We start from the raw sequence: 15,165 nt of genomic DNA on the forward strand, positions 1-15,165 counted from the left end.
AGAGTCTCCTCCAGCACCATAATTCAAAAGCATCAATTCTTCGGCGATCAGCCTTCTTGATGGTCCAGCTCTCACTTCCATACATCACTACTGGGAAAACCATGGCTTTAACTATACGGACCTTTGTTGGCAAGGTGATGTCTCTGCTTTTTAAGATGCTGTCTAGGTTTGCCATCGCCTTTCTCCCAAGGAGCAGGCGTCTTTTAATTTCGTGACCGCTGTCACCATCTGAAGTGATCATGGAGCCCAAGAAAGTAAAATCTATCACTGCCTCCATTTCTTCCCCTTCTATTTGCCAGGAGGTGATGGGACCAGTGGCCATGATCTTTGTTTTTTTGATGTTGAGCTTCAGACCATATTTTGCGCTCTCCTCTTTCACCCTCATTAAAAGGTTCTTTAATTCCTCCTCACTTTCTGCCATCAAGGTTTTGTCATCTGCATATCTGAGGTTGCTGATATTTCTTCCGGCGATCTTAATTCCGGCTTGGGATTCATCCAGCCCAGCCTTTACTCATGTAAAAACACACTGATTCCCAGACCATCCGCAGGCCAGATTTAGAAGGCGATGGGGCCGCATCCGGCCCCCGAACCTTAGGTTGCTACCCCTGCTCTCGATCCTTTGTTGCTGGGCAGGGGATTATATGCAATAATAATAACAACAACAACAATAATTTTTATTTATACCCTGCCCTCCCCAGCCAGAGCCGGGCTCAGGGCGGCTAACACCAATAAAATCACAGTAAAAACATGGGGGGGGGGGAACCAATTTAAAATACAGGTTAAAATGCAATTTAAAATGCAGCCCGTGATTGGCTGCACATGATTGGCTACTGGATATGGTTAAACAATATTGAAGTATCAGATCTGGAAGGACGTGATAATAGATTTGGTTAGCATTCTGAATTTTAGTATGAGAAAAGAAAGGTGCACAAGGGATTCCTGAACCATATTATAAGGGAATCAATTTACCAAGTATGGGACAAATATAAGAATTTATTAGAGAACAAGACACCATTGTGGCTTTCCCCATTAGAAACCATATCTGTAAAAAGAGGTAAACGCGAAACTGGGCAACATACAAAGATCTGTTAACAGAAGTAGAAAACAAATTAAAGGTGAAAAAATATGAGGATATGAAAGCTCTGTTAACAGGTTGGTTACAATATTGCCAAATAAATGACATATTCAGAGGTGACAAAGAGAAGGACTTTGGGAAGGAATTCTCAAAGTTCAAAAATGAATTATTAGAAAATAATGAGAAATTGTTATCAAGAATGTACAAACCACTGTTGGAATGGGAGACGAAAGATGAAGAGGTTAAAGCTGTAATGATACACTGGGCAAAAGACAGGTTATAATATACCACTTGAATCATAGGAAAAGCTGTGGAAAGAGATTTAAAAATTCATGGCATGTAGTTCATTAAAAGAAAATGATATGAATCCAGGTGGAAAAATCAAAATTGGAAATAGAATTGCTAGAACCGAAAACTAAGATCTTGTCAAGAATGTATAACTTGCTGTTAAAATGGAATACACAGGATGAAACAGTCAAATCAGCTATGATCAAATGGGCGCAGGACATAGGTCATAACATTATGTTTGCTGACTGGGAGCAGTTGTGGACTACCGGTATGAAGTTTACGGCATGTAATGCCTTAAAGGAGAATATTATGAAAATGATTTATAGGTGGTACATGACCCCAGTCAAGCTTGCAAAAATTTATCACCTGCCTGATAACAAATGTTGGAAATGTAAAGAAACTGAGGGAACATTCTTTCATCTTTGGTGGACGTGCTTACTGGGAAATGATTTATAATGAACTGAAGAAGGTATTTAAATTTACCTTTCCTAAGAAACCAGAGGCCTTCCTTTTGGGCATGGTCGGCCATTTGGTGCCAAAGAAAGACAGAACATTTTTTATGTACGCAACAACAGCAGCAAGAATACTTCTCGCCAAATACTGGAAGACACAAGATTTGCCTACCGTGGAAGAATGGCAGATGCAAGTGATAGACTATATGGAGATGGCAGAAATGACCGGCAGAATCCGAGACCTGGGAGAAGAGTCGATGGAAGAGGACTGGAAAAAGTTCAAAGACTATTTACAGAAATATTGTAAAATGTTTGAATGTTAAAATGATGTGGGATACAAAGGTAATAGGGCATTAGTGACATGGTTAGAAGAGGTATGCAAAAATGATTAAAAAGAGAAGGTGGTATGAAAATTAGGTTAAAAAAAACACGAAGTGGTAAGGGAAGGGAAATTAGAGACATAATAAGTTGAAATATATAATTATAAATGAGGTTTGAAAGAGGGTTAGAATTTGCTGAACTTGATTGAACAAAGGGGAACACAAAAAAGGGAGATGTGAGGAGGTCAGGAAAGAGGGATATAGAACTATGGAATTTAAAGTTGGCTTTTTTTTCTTTTTCTGTGTTTATTTTTTTTCTTTTTTTTGTCTTTTGTGACATATTTGTTTTTGTCTGATGTTTGTTGTATCTATGTCTATGTTTTGTAAAACTTTAATAAATATTTATTAAAAAAGAAAGAAAGAAAGAAAATGATATGAAGATGTACTGATGGTATTTGACTCCAGTAAAGCTTGCTGAAATGTATAAAGATATCTCTAACTTATGCTGGAAATGTAAGGATAAGGAACGAACAATTTTTTCATATGTGGTGGACGTGTAAAAAAGTATAGGGCTTCTGGGAAATGATACACAATGAACTTTTTAAAATTCTTAAAATTACGTTTGTTAAAAAAAACCAGAGGCTTTTTTACTAGGAGTAATAGGAGGAGAATTGCCAAGGAAGCAATAGACTGTTTATTTATGCGACTACAGCAGCCAGATGCTACTAGCCCAGATGTGGAAAGAAGGAAAGGTCCCAACGAAAGAAGAATGGATAACTAGATGACTGGCTAAGAAATATAATTATATGCAAGGAGAATAAAGGTGTGGAATGGAAACCAGGGGGGGCAAGGGGAAAAGCCATTTATTGCAAATTTGGATTGGATATCTATGTACCAAAAGGAAAAATGTTATTTTGAAAATTGAAAATAAAAAAATATATATTTTTAAAAATAGTTTAGAAAACGTTTTGGGGCGCCCGTGCAGCTGATCCAGCGGGGCATTCCGGAGGCGAGACCAGCGCCTCTCCTCGCTCTTTGCCCGGAGAAGCCCAGAGGCTCCTGCTGCTCGGCTCCGAAACGGTTAAGAGCAGCGACTACAGAGCTGAGATTACTAGAGCGGAGGAAAAAAAGGCTGACGGGAGAAAAGGAGCTTCCGCTTCCTGTCCCGCTTGGGGGGGTGGGGAGATGCCGAACATGGCGGCGGCTGTCCTTCCTCGCGGAGGCGCTGGAGGTGGGTCATATTGTTATATATTATAAAGGGGGAGAGAGTGGGGGTGCAGCTGGAGGGAAACTAGGGGGGCCGGGGGGGAAGACATTTATGGCAAATTTGGAAAATGTTATTTTGAAAATTGTAGAATTTTAAGCATAACCTTGCTAGCGTGTGAAATGAGTGCAATTGTGCGGTAGTTGGAGCATTCTTTGGCACTGCCCTTCTTTGGGATTGGGATGTAGACTGATCTTCTCCAGTCCTCTGGCCACTGCTGAGTTTTCCAAATTTGCTGGCATATTGAGTGTAGCACCTTAACAGCATCATCTTTTAAAATTTTAAATTTAGCAAGGTTATGCTTAAAATTCTACAAGGAAGGCTCAAGCAGTACGTGGATCGAGAACTCCCAGAAGTGCAAGCTGGATTTAGAAGAGGCAGAGGAACCAGAGACCAAATTGCAAACATGCGCTGGATTATGGAGAAAGCTAGAGAGTTCCAGAAAGACATCTACTTCTGCTTCATTGACTATGCAAAAGCCTTTGACTGTGTCGACCACAGCAAACTATGGCAAGTTCTTAAAGAAATGGGAGTGCCTGATCACCTCATCTGTCTCCTGAGAAATCTCTATGTGGGACAAGAAGCTACAGTTAGAACTGGATATGGAACAACTGATTGGTTCAAAATTGGGAAAGGCGTACGACAAGGCTGTATTTTATCTCCCTGCTTATTTAACTTATATGCAGAATACATCATGCGAAAGGCTGGGCTGGATGAATCCCAAACTGGAATTAAGATTGCCGGAAGAAATATCAACAACCTCAGATATGCAGATGACACAACCTTGATGGCAGAAAGTGAGGAGGAATTAAAGAACCTTTTAATGAGGGTGAAAGAGGAGAGCGCAAAATATGGTCTGAGGCTCAACATCAAAAAAACGAAGATCATGGCCACTGGTCCCATCACCTCCTGGCAAATAGAAGGGGAAGAAATGGAGGCAGTGAGAGATTTTACTTTCTTGGGCTCCATGATCACTGCAGATGGTGACAGCAGCCACGAAATTAAAAGACGCCTGCTTCTTGGGAGAAGGGCAATGACAGGCCTAGACAGCATCTTGAGAAGTAGAGACGTCACCTTACCAACAAAGGTCCGTATAGTTAAAGCCATGGTTTTCCCAGTAGTGATGTATGGAAGTGAGAGCTGGACCATAAAGAAGGCTGATCGCCGAAGAATTGATGCTTTTGAATTATGGTGCTGGAGAAGACTCTTGAGAGTCCCATGGACTGCAAGAAGATCAAACGCATCCATTCTTAATGAAATCAGCCCTGAGTGCTCACTGGAAGGACAGATCGTGAAGCTGAGGCTCCAGTACTTTGGCCACCTCATGAGAAGAGAAGACTCCCTGGAGAAGACACTGATGCTGGGAAAGATGGAGGGCACAAGGAGAAGGGGGCGACAGAGGATGAGATGGTTGGATAGTGTTTTCGAGGTTACCAGCATGAGTGTGACCAAACTGCGGGAGGTAGTGGAGGACAGGGGTGCCTGGCGTTCTCTGGTCCATGGGGTCACGAAGAGTCGGACACGACTAAACGACTAAACACCAACAACAACAACAACATTTTGAAAATTGAAAATAAAAATATTTATTTTTAAAAATAGTTTAGAAAACGTTTTGGGGTGCCCGTGCAGCTGATCCAGGGGGGCTTTCCGGAGGCGAGACCAGCGCCTCTCCTCGCTCTTTGCCCGGAGAAGCCCAGAGGCTCCTGCTGCTCGGCTCCGAAACGGTTAAGAGCAGCGACTACAGAGCTGAGATTCCTAGAGCGGAGGAAAAAAAGGCTGACGGGAGAAAAGGAGCTTCCGCTTCCTGTCCCGCTTGGGGGGGGGGCGGGATGCCGAAAATGGCGGCGGCTGTCCTTCCTCGCGGAGGCGCTGGAGGTGCGTCATATCATTATATATTATAAAGGGGGAGAGAGTGGGGGTGCAGCTGGAGGGAGTGTGGGGAGTGATTTTTTTTTAAAAAAAAACCCAATTAGGCAAACCGTTTCAATGTAAGTTTTTTCTGCGTCTCCTTTTTCTCGTCGTCAGTTTATCCAGATTTTCACATGTTATTATTTTTAAAGACCTCTTGAAAATTGTTCAGCATTTTGGTGCAGATTTCTCCTAATGCCCACGCTTTTGCAAAGGATATTTCCCCAAATATTTATATTTCCCATAATTAATGCATTCTGTATATAATTCCGCTAAAATAATGCATTTATAGGGCTTTCCCCCTTTGTATGGGGGTAGGACATATTTTCCCAATGGAGGGGCAGATCTTTCTCCTCCTCTCCTCCCCGCAGGCCAACTTGGGCAGGTGGGGGACCTTCCTTGGTCTCTCCATAGGCCTTGGGGTCAAGGCAAACCCTAAAGCATTGGGAAACCTTCTTCAGGGGATCCCCCCTGGAACTTGTAATCATTTTTATCTGGCCTGATTTTATTATAGTTTATTAAAATTGTATACCTCCCTATACCCACAGGCCTTAGGGCAGTTCACAGGATAAAATAGCAATATAAAAACTCAAAGTACATAATCAAAACATAAACAAAATCAACCCAATTACCCCCCCCCCCGCAAACCACACATATTTTAAAACATTTGTCTCTCAATTAAATACAGCAGTTTCTGCAAGAGGAGCTCTGGGCAGAAGAGGTTAAAAAAAGGAGAACAAGCAACTTCAAGTCCACATTAAAATTACAAGTGTGGCTGAGGCCTTACTTAGACAGGCTAATACTATTACTATTACTACTACTAATACCCCTGAGCACCCTCTCCCACCAGTGTCTTGCCTCGGTAATGGACTGGATGAAAGCCAACAAATTGAAGCTCTATCCAGATAAGAGTGAGGCTCAGTTAGTGGGTGGTTCCCTAGAGCAGATGGCTGGAAGGTCGCCTGCTCTTGATGTGGTTACACTTCCTCTGAAGGAGCAGGTTCGTAGCTTGGGGGTAATCGTGGATCCTTTGCTGCTGCTCGAGGCTCAGATGGCCTGGAGTGCCTTCTATCACCTTTGGCTGGTAGCCCAGCTACACCCCTATCTGGACAGGAATAGCCTATCTACCGTTGTCTATGCTCTGGTAACTTCAAGGTTAGATACAGATATGTGTTATACGTAGGGCTGCCTCTGAAGACAGTTTGGAAACTTCAGCTAGTGCAGAATTCAGCGGCCAGGTTGCTCACTGGAGTAAGGCAGTTTGAGCATATTACCCCCATCCTGCTCTGACTGCACTGGCTACCAGTTAGTTTCCGGGCTCAAATCAAGGTGCTGGTTTTGACCTATAAAGCCTTACATGGCTCAGGATCACAATACTTCAAGGGCTGCTTCTTTCCATATGAACCTAGCCGTATCCTGAGGTCCTCCTTCGTGGGCCTCCTCCTCAAGTGGTCCGGAGGGTGGCAACACGAGAACAGGGCCTTCTCTGCAGTGGCTGTCTGTCTGGAATGCTCTCCCCAGGGAAGTTCACCTGGCGCCTTCCTTATACACATTTGTTTTTGTTTAGTCGTCTTTGTTGTTGTATAGTCGTGTCCGACTCTTCGTGACCTCATGGACCAGAGCATGCCAGGCACTCCTGTCTTCCACTGCCTCCCGCAGTTTGGTCAGATTAGTCGTCTTAGTTGTGTCCGACTCTCCGTGACCCCATGATTCAGAGCATGCCTTGGAAACTCACTTTCCTCTCAAAGCTTCTCCTTTTTTATGTCCATGGAGCATTCATGGCAGAATACTGGAGTGGGTTGCCAGTTTCTTCTCCAGGTGGATCACATTTAGTCTAAACTCTTGGCTGACCTGTCTGTCTTAGGTGGCCCTGCAAGGCATAGGTCATAGCTGAGTTATTCAAGCCCCTTTGCCACAACAAGGCAGTGATCCATGAAGGGGTATACACCTTTAGGTGCCATGCAAACATGTTCCTTTTAAACCAGGTTTTTGCTTAATATGCTTGACATCCTATGTTGTTGTTTAGTCGTGTCTGACTCTTAGTGACCCAAGGGACCAGAGCACGCCAGGCACTTCTGTCTTCCACTGCCTGCCGCAGTTTGGTCAAACTCATGCTGGTAGCTTCGAGAACACTGTCCAACCATCTCATCCTCTGTCGTCCCCTTCTCCTTGTGCCCTCCATCTTTCCCAACATCAGGGTCTTTTCCAGAGAGTCTTCTCATGAGGTGGCCAAAGTATTGGAGCCTCAGCTTCACAATCTGTCCTTCCAATGAGCACTCAGGGCTGATTTCCTTCAGAATGGAGAGGTTTGATCTTCTTGCAGTCCATGGGACTCTCAAGAGTCTCCTCCAGCACCATAATTCAAAAGCATCAATTCTTCGGCGATCAGCCTTCTTTATGGTCCAGCTTTCACTTCCATACATCACTACTGGGAAAACCATAGCTTTAACTATACGGACCTTTGTTGGCAAGGTGATGTCTCAGCTTTTTAAGATGCTATAGTCTTTCAAACGTGGCGCTTTTTGGGGGAGTGTTAGTGGGTTGTTTTTATACTGATTATATATGATGTGATCTTTTCTGTGAACCATGCTGAGTCCTCTGGGTGTAGGGTGGTATTTAAACTCAATAAATAATAATACAATATTAACACTTTCATCATTTGTACCCCACGGATCTGACTGGGTTGCCCCAGCCACTCTAGCTGGCTTCTAACAATATAACAAATATAAAAGCATAATAAAACATTTAAAACTTCCCTCTACATGGCTGCCTCCAGTTGTCTTCTAAAAGTTGTATAGTTGTTTGTTTCCTTGACATCTGACGGGAGGGCGTTCCACAGGGTGGGCACCACTACCAAGAAGGCCCTCTGCCTCGTTCCCTGTAACTTCACTTCATGCAGTGAGGGAACTGCCACAAGGCCCTGGGACCTGGATCTCTGTGTCCTGACTGAATGATTGGGGTGAAGATGCTCCTTTAGCATTTCATCAGTTTCCCTTTTTATTCCACCAGGAGATGTTGAAGGGATGCTGGCAGAAGGGGAACAATCAGAAGTGTCACCGAAAGGATCCAAAGAGCAAAGGGATCTGAGGGTTCAAGATGGAGGCAGCAGGCGAGAGGGGAGACGAAAGCAGAAGCCGGAGGGTGACTCTTGTACGTCTCAGGGTGGTGAAAATCAAATTTCTAGAGAGGAGAAAAAGCATGAATGCACCGTGTGTGGAAAGAGATTGGGTAGTCACTCAACTCTTACTTTACATCAAAGAACTCATACAGGGGAGAAACCATATATATGTTCCGAGTGTGGAAAGAGCTTCAGTGCAAGTAGTTCCCTCACCTTGCATCTACGAACTCATACAGGAGAGAAACCGTATAAATGCTTGGAGTGTGGAAAGAGCTTCAGTGGCAGTAGTTCCCTCACCTTGCATCTACGAACTCATACAGGAGAGAAACCGTATAAATGTTCAGAGTGTGGAAAGTGCTTCAGTGGTTGTGGCCAGCTTACTAGGCATCAAAGATCTCATACAGGGGAGAAACCGTATACATGTTCAGAATGTGGAAAGAGCTTCAGTGACAATGGTGCCCTTACCTCGCATCTACGAACTCATACAGGGGAAAAACCGTACACATGTTCAGAGTGTGGAAGGAGCTTCACTCAAAGTAGCACCCTTAAGTCGCATCAAAGAACTCATACAGGGGAGAAACCGCATACGTGTTTGGAGTGTGGAATGAGCTTCGCTCACCGCTATAGGCTTACTAGACATCAACAAACTCATCGAGGCAGCAAACCTTATATATGCTGGGAATGTGGCAAGAGCTTCAGTCGCATTGACTCCCTTTCCTCACATGAAAGAATTCATATAGGGGAGAAACGATATACATGTTTGGAGTGTGGAAAGAGCTTCAGCCACAGTTGCAGCCTTAACTTGCATCAAAAATTGCACACGGGAGAGAAACCTTATAAATGTTTGGAGTGTGGCAAGAGCTTCTGTCGCGGTAGCCAGCTCACGTTGCATCAAAGAACTCATACAGGAGAGAAACCGTATACATGTTCAGAGTGTGGAAGGAACTTCAGGTGCAGTAGCTCCCGTACGTTGCATCAAAGAACTCATACAGGAGAGAAACCGTATACATGTTCGGAGTGTGGAAAAAGCTTCAGGTGCAGTAGCTCCCTTAAGTCGCATCAAAGAACTCATACAGGGAGGAAATCTTAGAAATGTTTGGTGTATGGAAAGAACTTCAGTGGCAGGGGCTCCCTTCCTAAACAATAAAGAACTCGTACAAGGGAAACATCTTAGAAAGGGTTGGCGTGTTACTTCATTGCTGGGGGTTGGACTAGATGACCCTTGGGGTCCCTTATAACTACAGTTCTATGATTCTATATACAGCAGAACCATCATCTGCTAGACAACTGTTGTCACAAGCTTGGCAAGTCCAGAGATATACTTGATCATCAGATAATGCCAATATTATTCACTTGGACTGTGCTGTTTGAACCCATGTACAAGTCTAGGTGCCTATTTTATAGTTTTGCTTTTCATATCCTAATTTTCATCTGCTGTTATATGTAGCGTTCCCAAAGCAAGGAAGGATTGGACTCTGATTAATAAAATACACACGAGGCTTGACCAGCAAGACTCTGGGAGGAGTGCGTATAATAATTCTCTCCCCCACCCCCTTGGCCTAGGTCGTTTTATTGACAAAAGAACTTTTTACACAGTGTTTGTAAGAACCAATCAGATTTCCCCTGAGCATTTCAAAAAACCCCACGTGAGACAAAGTCAGATCAGAAGAAATCCTGTTAACTACAAAGACTACTCTGAGCATGCATACATATCTGAGAGTAAATAAAACAGGACTAGAGCAATGCATTCAGCAAACCCAGAGGTCATAAACAAGCAGTAAAGGAAGGAAGCTCAATCTCAGAGTCTCACAGTTTTTTATCTTGCAGCTGGAAATTCCCCTAGCCCAGCCTTGTGAAACAACCCACTTCAAAAACTTCCACTAGGGGGAAACAGTTTCTATTTGTATCAGTCAGTAATGTCCTCTTTTAAACACAGTTCCAATAATCCAAAGTTAGTTTCAATTTTCAGTTACTTTTACTCCTTTTTTTTTTTTTTTTTGAAAACAGCCGGGGACAGTAAAAACAATGTATCCTCTTATTTAGCTAACTGTCAATGAACGTTCTAAACGCTGTCAATGAACATTCCAAAAGACGTCAGTCCTGCTAGCAGCCCGTTTCCAGGGTCGGAGCGGCAGTATTTTAACTTTCTTCACTCTCTCCCGCAGGCATCTCAGTCTACAAATTCCCCCCCTCTTCTCCTGCCTCCAAAGGGGGGTTTAATGTTCTTTACCGATGGAAATTTAGTCTTTTACAAAAGGCTTTCCAAGACTTCAGCTTGCAGCCTCATTGCTTCAGTCTATTTACAAAAGGGGAAGGCGGACTTCCTGTTTTGAACCTCCCCTGTGAGACTCTGAGATTGACCTTGAATCTTTTAAATGTTATGGCAAATGGCTGTTGCTTCTGCACCAGTATACTCAAAACCAAGAGGAATGTCGACAGAAGAGGCCTTAGTGGCTGCATTAGTGAAGATAAACGATTCGCTGGAACAGCTTCACAAGAAAACAGACATGACAAATGTGAAAGCGGATGCTGCAAATACTAAAATTGACTTAATTGTAGAAAGTATAAATAATCTGGGACAAAAGGTGAATACCAATACAGAAACTGACACAGGAATCTACTTTGATACGGCAAACTGAGGATGAAGCCAGGGAGAAAGTTGTTGTTGCTGAAGGTAAAGCAACAACTGGAGAAAGAGAGAGTCCCAGATCTGCAGAGGCAATTTGATGAACATAAGTTTACGCTTGCTATGATTGAACCTAAAGGAAAACAGATGAATTTGAGGACCAGATCCCTACCTGAATTGGAGAAAGGAAGTTTGACAGAGTTTCAGGAAGGACGTTGGATCGAAGTGAAGGGGGATCTGGAAATATGGATAAATTTGAAGTTGTTACTGTTGGGCCGAGCTGCTGTGGTGGGGATGAGTGCTGCTTGGTTGCCGGGGATGATGCTTTTGTTTCAAACATTGCAAGTTCTGGATGGGATGGATTGTTTCAGGAGGTGGCAGAGGGATGTTTTCATATTTGTTTGGCAGGGCAAGAAGCCTCAAGTAAAACTTAAAATATTGACCGATGCCAAAGAAGGAGGTGGATTTGCCCTGCCAGACCTTAAATTTTGTTGTGAACCAGCTGTTTTTTGCTGTTTGAGAGAATGGCCGCCTCTTGAAAACACTGAAGTGTTGGATAATGGCAGATGAAGTTGATGGACTATATGGAATTGGTGGAAATGACTGGCAAAATCCGAGACCAGGGAGAAGAGTCGGTGGAAGAAGATTGGGAAAAGTTTAAAGACTATGTATAGAAATACTGTAAAATTAATGAATGTTAGAAGAATGTTGGAATGAAGTTATATGGCTTTAGCAGAAATGTTATAAGGAATTAAGTATAAATAGATTATTTGAATATTAAAGGAAAAATAAGGCTAGAATGTTTTAAGATAATTATAGGATAGAAAACAGAGGAAGATGGAAAGGAATTGCTGAAATAATTAACAGAAGTGGAATACAAAAAGGGAGGTGTGAGGAGGTCGCTGAAATAAGTGAATGAAAGATAAGGTATTGAAAATCTTTGAGGTGTTTTAAATTGTTTTTGTTTGTTTTTGTTTTTGTTTTGTTAGTTTAATGTGTTAGGGTTATGTAGTGTTTTTGTATTGTATTGTTCTTTTGTTTGTAGTGTTTAAAAGTAATAAATATTATTTTATTTTTTTTAAAAAAAGGAAGGAAGGAAGGAAGGAAGGGTAGTATTCACCATCTCTTTGTGAACTCTCCTCCTGAACTCTCTTCCTGGCCCTAAGATCTATCTAAAGATTAACAAACTACATCAAAGTAACCTATTAACTTTATGGCCTAGGATGCCTGGTGCAGCAACTGGCAACTGGCCTGTGTCCTAGAATGCTTATACGTGCTTGTCAGACAGAGAGAAAAGGCAGTAGAGAAAAATGGCGTAGATGCAGAGGCTTGTGGGATTTGATCAGAAATTATTGTCAATGAATCAAACCCAGTCAACGCAATGCTTTCATCGCAGACACAATGGCTTGATGCATATCATTCCTCATAGTAATCCCGTCTGATCACTAGTTATAGCTGCTATCTCTGTTTCTTGTACATCATAAAATGAAACAGAAAAATCTTTACAAAAATAAAATCTTTATGAAAATTTTAAAAAACCCTCATGAGTCCCACCTACACTGGAAAAAAATAATGGGATCTGTTCACATCTCTCATGGTTAGATTACTGCAATGCACCGTACAAAGAGATACCATTGAAGGTTGGGCCACAGGCTGTAGCTGGTGCAGAACACAATAGCCAGGTGGCTTGTGTGACAAAGGTAAAGGACCCCTGGACAGTTAAGTCCAGTCAAAGGCGACTATGGGGTTGCGGCACTCATCTTGCTTCCAGGCTGAGGGAGCTGGTGTTTGTCCACAGCTTTCTGGCTCGTGGCCAGCAGGACTAAACTGCTTCTGGCGCAATGGAACACCGTGACGGAAACCAGAACTCATGGAAACACCGTTAGCCTTCCTGCCACAGTGGTACCTATTTACCTACTTGCACTGGCGTGCTTTCGAACTACTAGGTTGGCAAGAGCTGGGGCAGAGCAACGGGAGCTCACTCCGTTGCACAGATTCAAACCGCCAACCGCGGAGAGCTACCCGAAGCCCCGGCGCCACTGCTCAGCGCGCCCGGGCTTCGGGGTGCAGGCAGCTCTGCACAAACAGTGGGAGCCTCGCTTGCGGATAGCTTCCTGAAGCCTGGAGAGCGAGAGGGGTCGGTGCGCACCGACCCCTCTCGCTCTCCAGGCTTCAGCGAAAGCCTACATTCGCCCCATAGGATGCACACACATTTCCCCTTCATTTTTGGAGGGGGAAAAGTGCGTCCTATAGGGCGAAAAATACGGTACTTTTCACGTTTATACATTTCACTAATTTTACAATCATTTTGATATTTCAAGGTTTGACTTCCCCCTCTTTCTGCCGTTCCTTAAATTTATTTTTAATATCTTCTGCATATCCAAATTAACAATTTGCTCATTTATTCATCTTTAAATATATACTCGTATGAAACTGCAGGTAATTATAATAATCATACCAATGTTTTTATCTGTTTACAATTTATCTGTAAATATTCAATAAACCATTTCCATTCTTTTATTTTAAAAAAATGTTAACTTGATTTCTTATTCTTCTGGTAAGTTTCGCCATAGAAGACAATCATATTTAAGGCAATCAATAAATCATTGTTACAAATAATATGATAATAATTGTTACTTTTTCTACTGGCATCTGACCAGGGTTAATCCTCCTGTGGATTTTTGTTAAATGGGAAAACGGTAGATAAACAGAAGCAGAGCTATAGAAAGAGATAGACGGAAGATGTACACAAATAGATAAATCTCGCTGGACCAAAATAATAAGACTTGTGATGCTGACACACAGATGGTAAACCCGTTGAGTATTGCCAGTTAATTTACTTGCATTTCTGAAAATATATTATCATCAAGCAGAGTAAAAGGGAACCTTACCGAGAGAGGACACGATCCTGCAAATCTCCTTCATAATTTGGCTGTTCAGGGCTCACTGGTCAGGACCCAGCAGAGCCCATTCCTCTTCAGTGAAACTGAGTCCTGAGAGAGAGGGGGGAGGGGGGAAAATGCTTCCTTGCAAATATCCGGCAAATAGACCGGCCTACAAGCAAAATCCCAGAGCCTTGTTAAGGGGAGGTGAATGGGCATTACCCTCAGGATTAATATACATTGGGACCTTGGTTCTCAAACTTAATCCATTCCGGAGGTCTGTTCCCAAACCAAAGCATTCCAAAACCAAGGCGCGCTTTCCCATAGAAAGTAATGCAAAATGGATTAATCCGTCCCAGACTTCTGAAAACAACCCCTAAAACAGCAATTGAACATGAATTTTACCATCTAACAAGACCATTGATCCATAAAATGAAAGCAATAAACAATGTACTGCAATCACACGATCAATCAGTCGGTAGCTGAAGTGGGTTTCACACAGTCACAAAAACAAAACAAAAAGAGCCGCAAAAACAAAAATGCAAAATAAATAGCAAACACAGACAGACCTCAGCGTAACACTCAAAACAGAAGCGTAACACTCACAATTGAGTCAAGGCACTCAAAACGGAGCACATTTGGCTTCCCCAAAAAGTTTGCAAACTGGAACACTTACTTCCGGGTTTGCGGTGTTTGGGTTCCAAGTTGTTGGAGAACCAAGGCGTTTGAGAACCAAGGTACCACTGTAGAGGCTGGAGAAGCTTTTTCCCCCACCTGGGAGCCTCTTTCCATTCAAGACAATATTGGGGGCGGATCCAGAGGCAAAATTTGCTACCTCCATCCAAGGAAAACAAAAATGCAAAATAAATAGCAAAAACAGACAGACCACAGCGTATCACTCAAAACGGAAGTGTGGCAACACTCAAAACGAAGCATGTTCAGCTTCTGAAAAAAATTTGCAAACCGGAACACTCCCGGGTTTGCAGTGTTTGGGTTCCAAGTTGTTTTAGTACCAAGGTGTTTGAGAACCAAGGTACCACTGTAAACAAATTTTACAAGGACAGGAAGACACACCATGGGCGGAATAATTGCCACACACAGGAAGAAGAAGGATACAGTCTGAGTGCCTCGCTTCTAATTTTATAAATCATTTAATGTGTCAACGCAAATACAAGTTATTAACATTGCAGTTGTTGTATAAGGGATTATTATTTTGACCGGAATGTAACTGA

The 15,165-nt window shown here is 42.7% G+C and overlaps 1 protein-coding gene across 4 annotated transcripts; it reads left to right on the plus strand.

The window, feature by feature from the left end:
- Window positions 1-3,273: 3,273 nt before the first annotated feature.
- On the plus strand, window positions 3,274-9,605 carry LOC310757005 (uncharacterized protein). 4 transcript variants are annotated; one of them, XM_083602081.1, is made up of 2 exons: window positions 3,274-3,366; window positions 8,320-9,605. In XM_083602081.1, the coding sequence occupies exons 1-2, from the start codon at window positions 3,321-3,323 to the stop codon at window positions 9,513-9,515; spliced, it is 1,242 nt and encodes a 413-aa protein (XP_083458207.1). In that variant the 5' UTR covers window positions 3,274-3,320; the 3' UTR covers window positions 9,516-9,605. The 4 variants fall into 4 exon arrangements, with proteins under 4 accessions (XP_083458207.1, XP_083458206.1, XP_083458205.1 ...); XM_083602080.1 differs by having other exon boundaries at window positions 3,282-3,366; window positions 8,317-9,605; XM_083602079.1 differs by lacking the exon at window positions 3,274-3,366 and adding an exon at window positions 5,170-5,274 and having other exon boundaries at window positions 8,317-9,605.
- Window positions 9,606-15,165: the final 5,560 nt, after the last annotated feature.

This window comes from Podarcis filfolensis (assembly GCF_964270895.1).
Source record: "Podarcis filfolensis genome assembly, chromosome: 2".
Lineage (NCBI taxonomy): Eukaryota > Metazoa > Chordata > Lepidosauria > Squamata > Lacertidae > Podarcis > Podarcis filfolensis.

What these genes read in the sequence shown, in the direction of transcription:
- LOC310757005 (XM_083602080.1), top strand. Translation starts at nt 3,321, where the DNA reads ATGCCGAACATGGCGGCGGCTGTCCTTCCTCGCGGAGGCGCTGGAG. An exon ending in TCCTCGCGGAGGCGCTGGAG is followed by an intron (nt 3,367 to 8,316) that starts GTGGGTCATATT and finishes TTATTCCACCAG; the next exon opens with GAGATGTTGAAGGGATGCTG.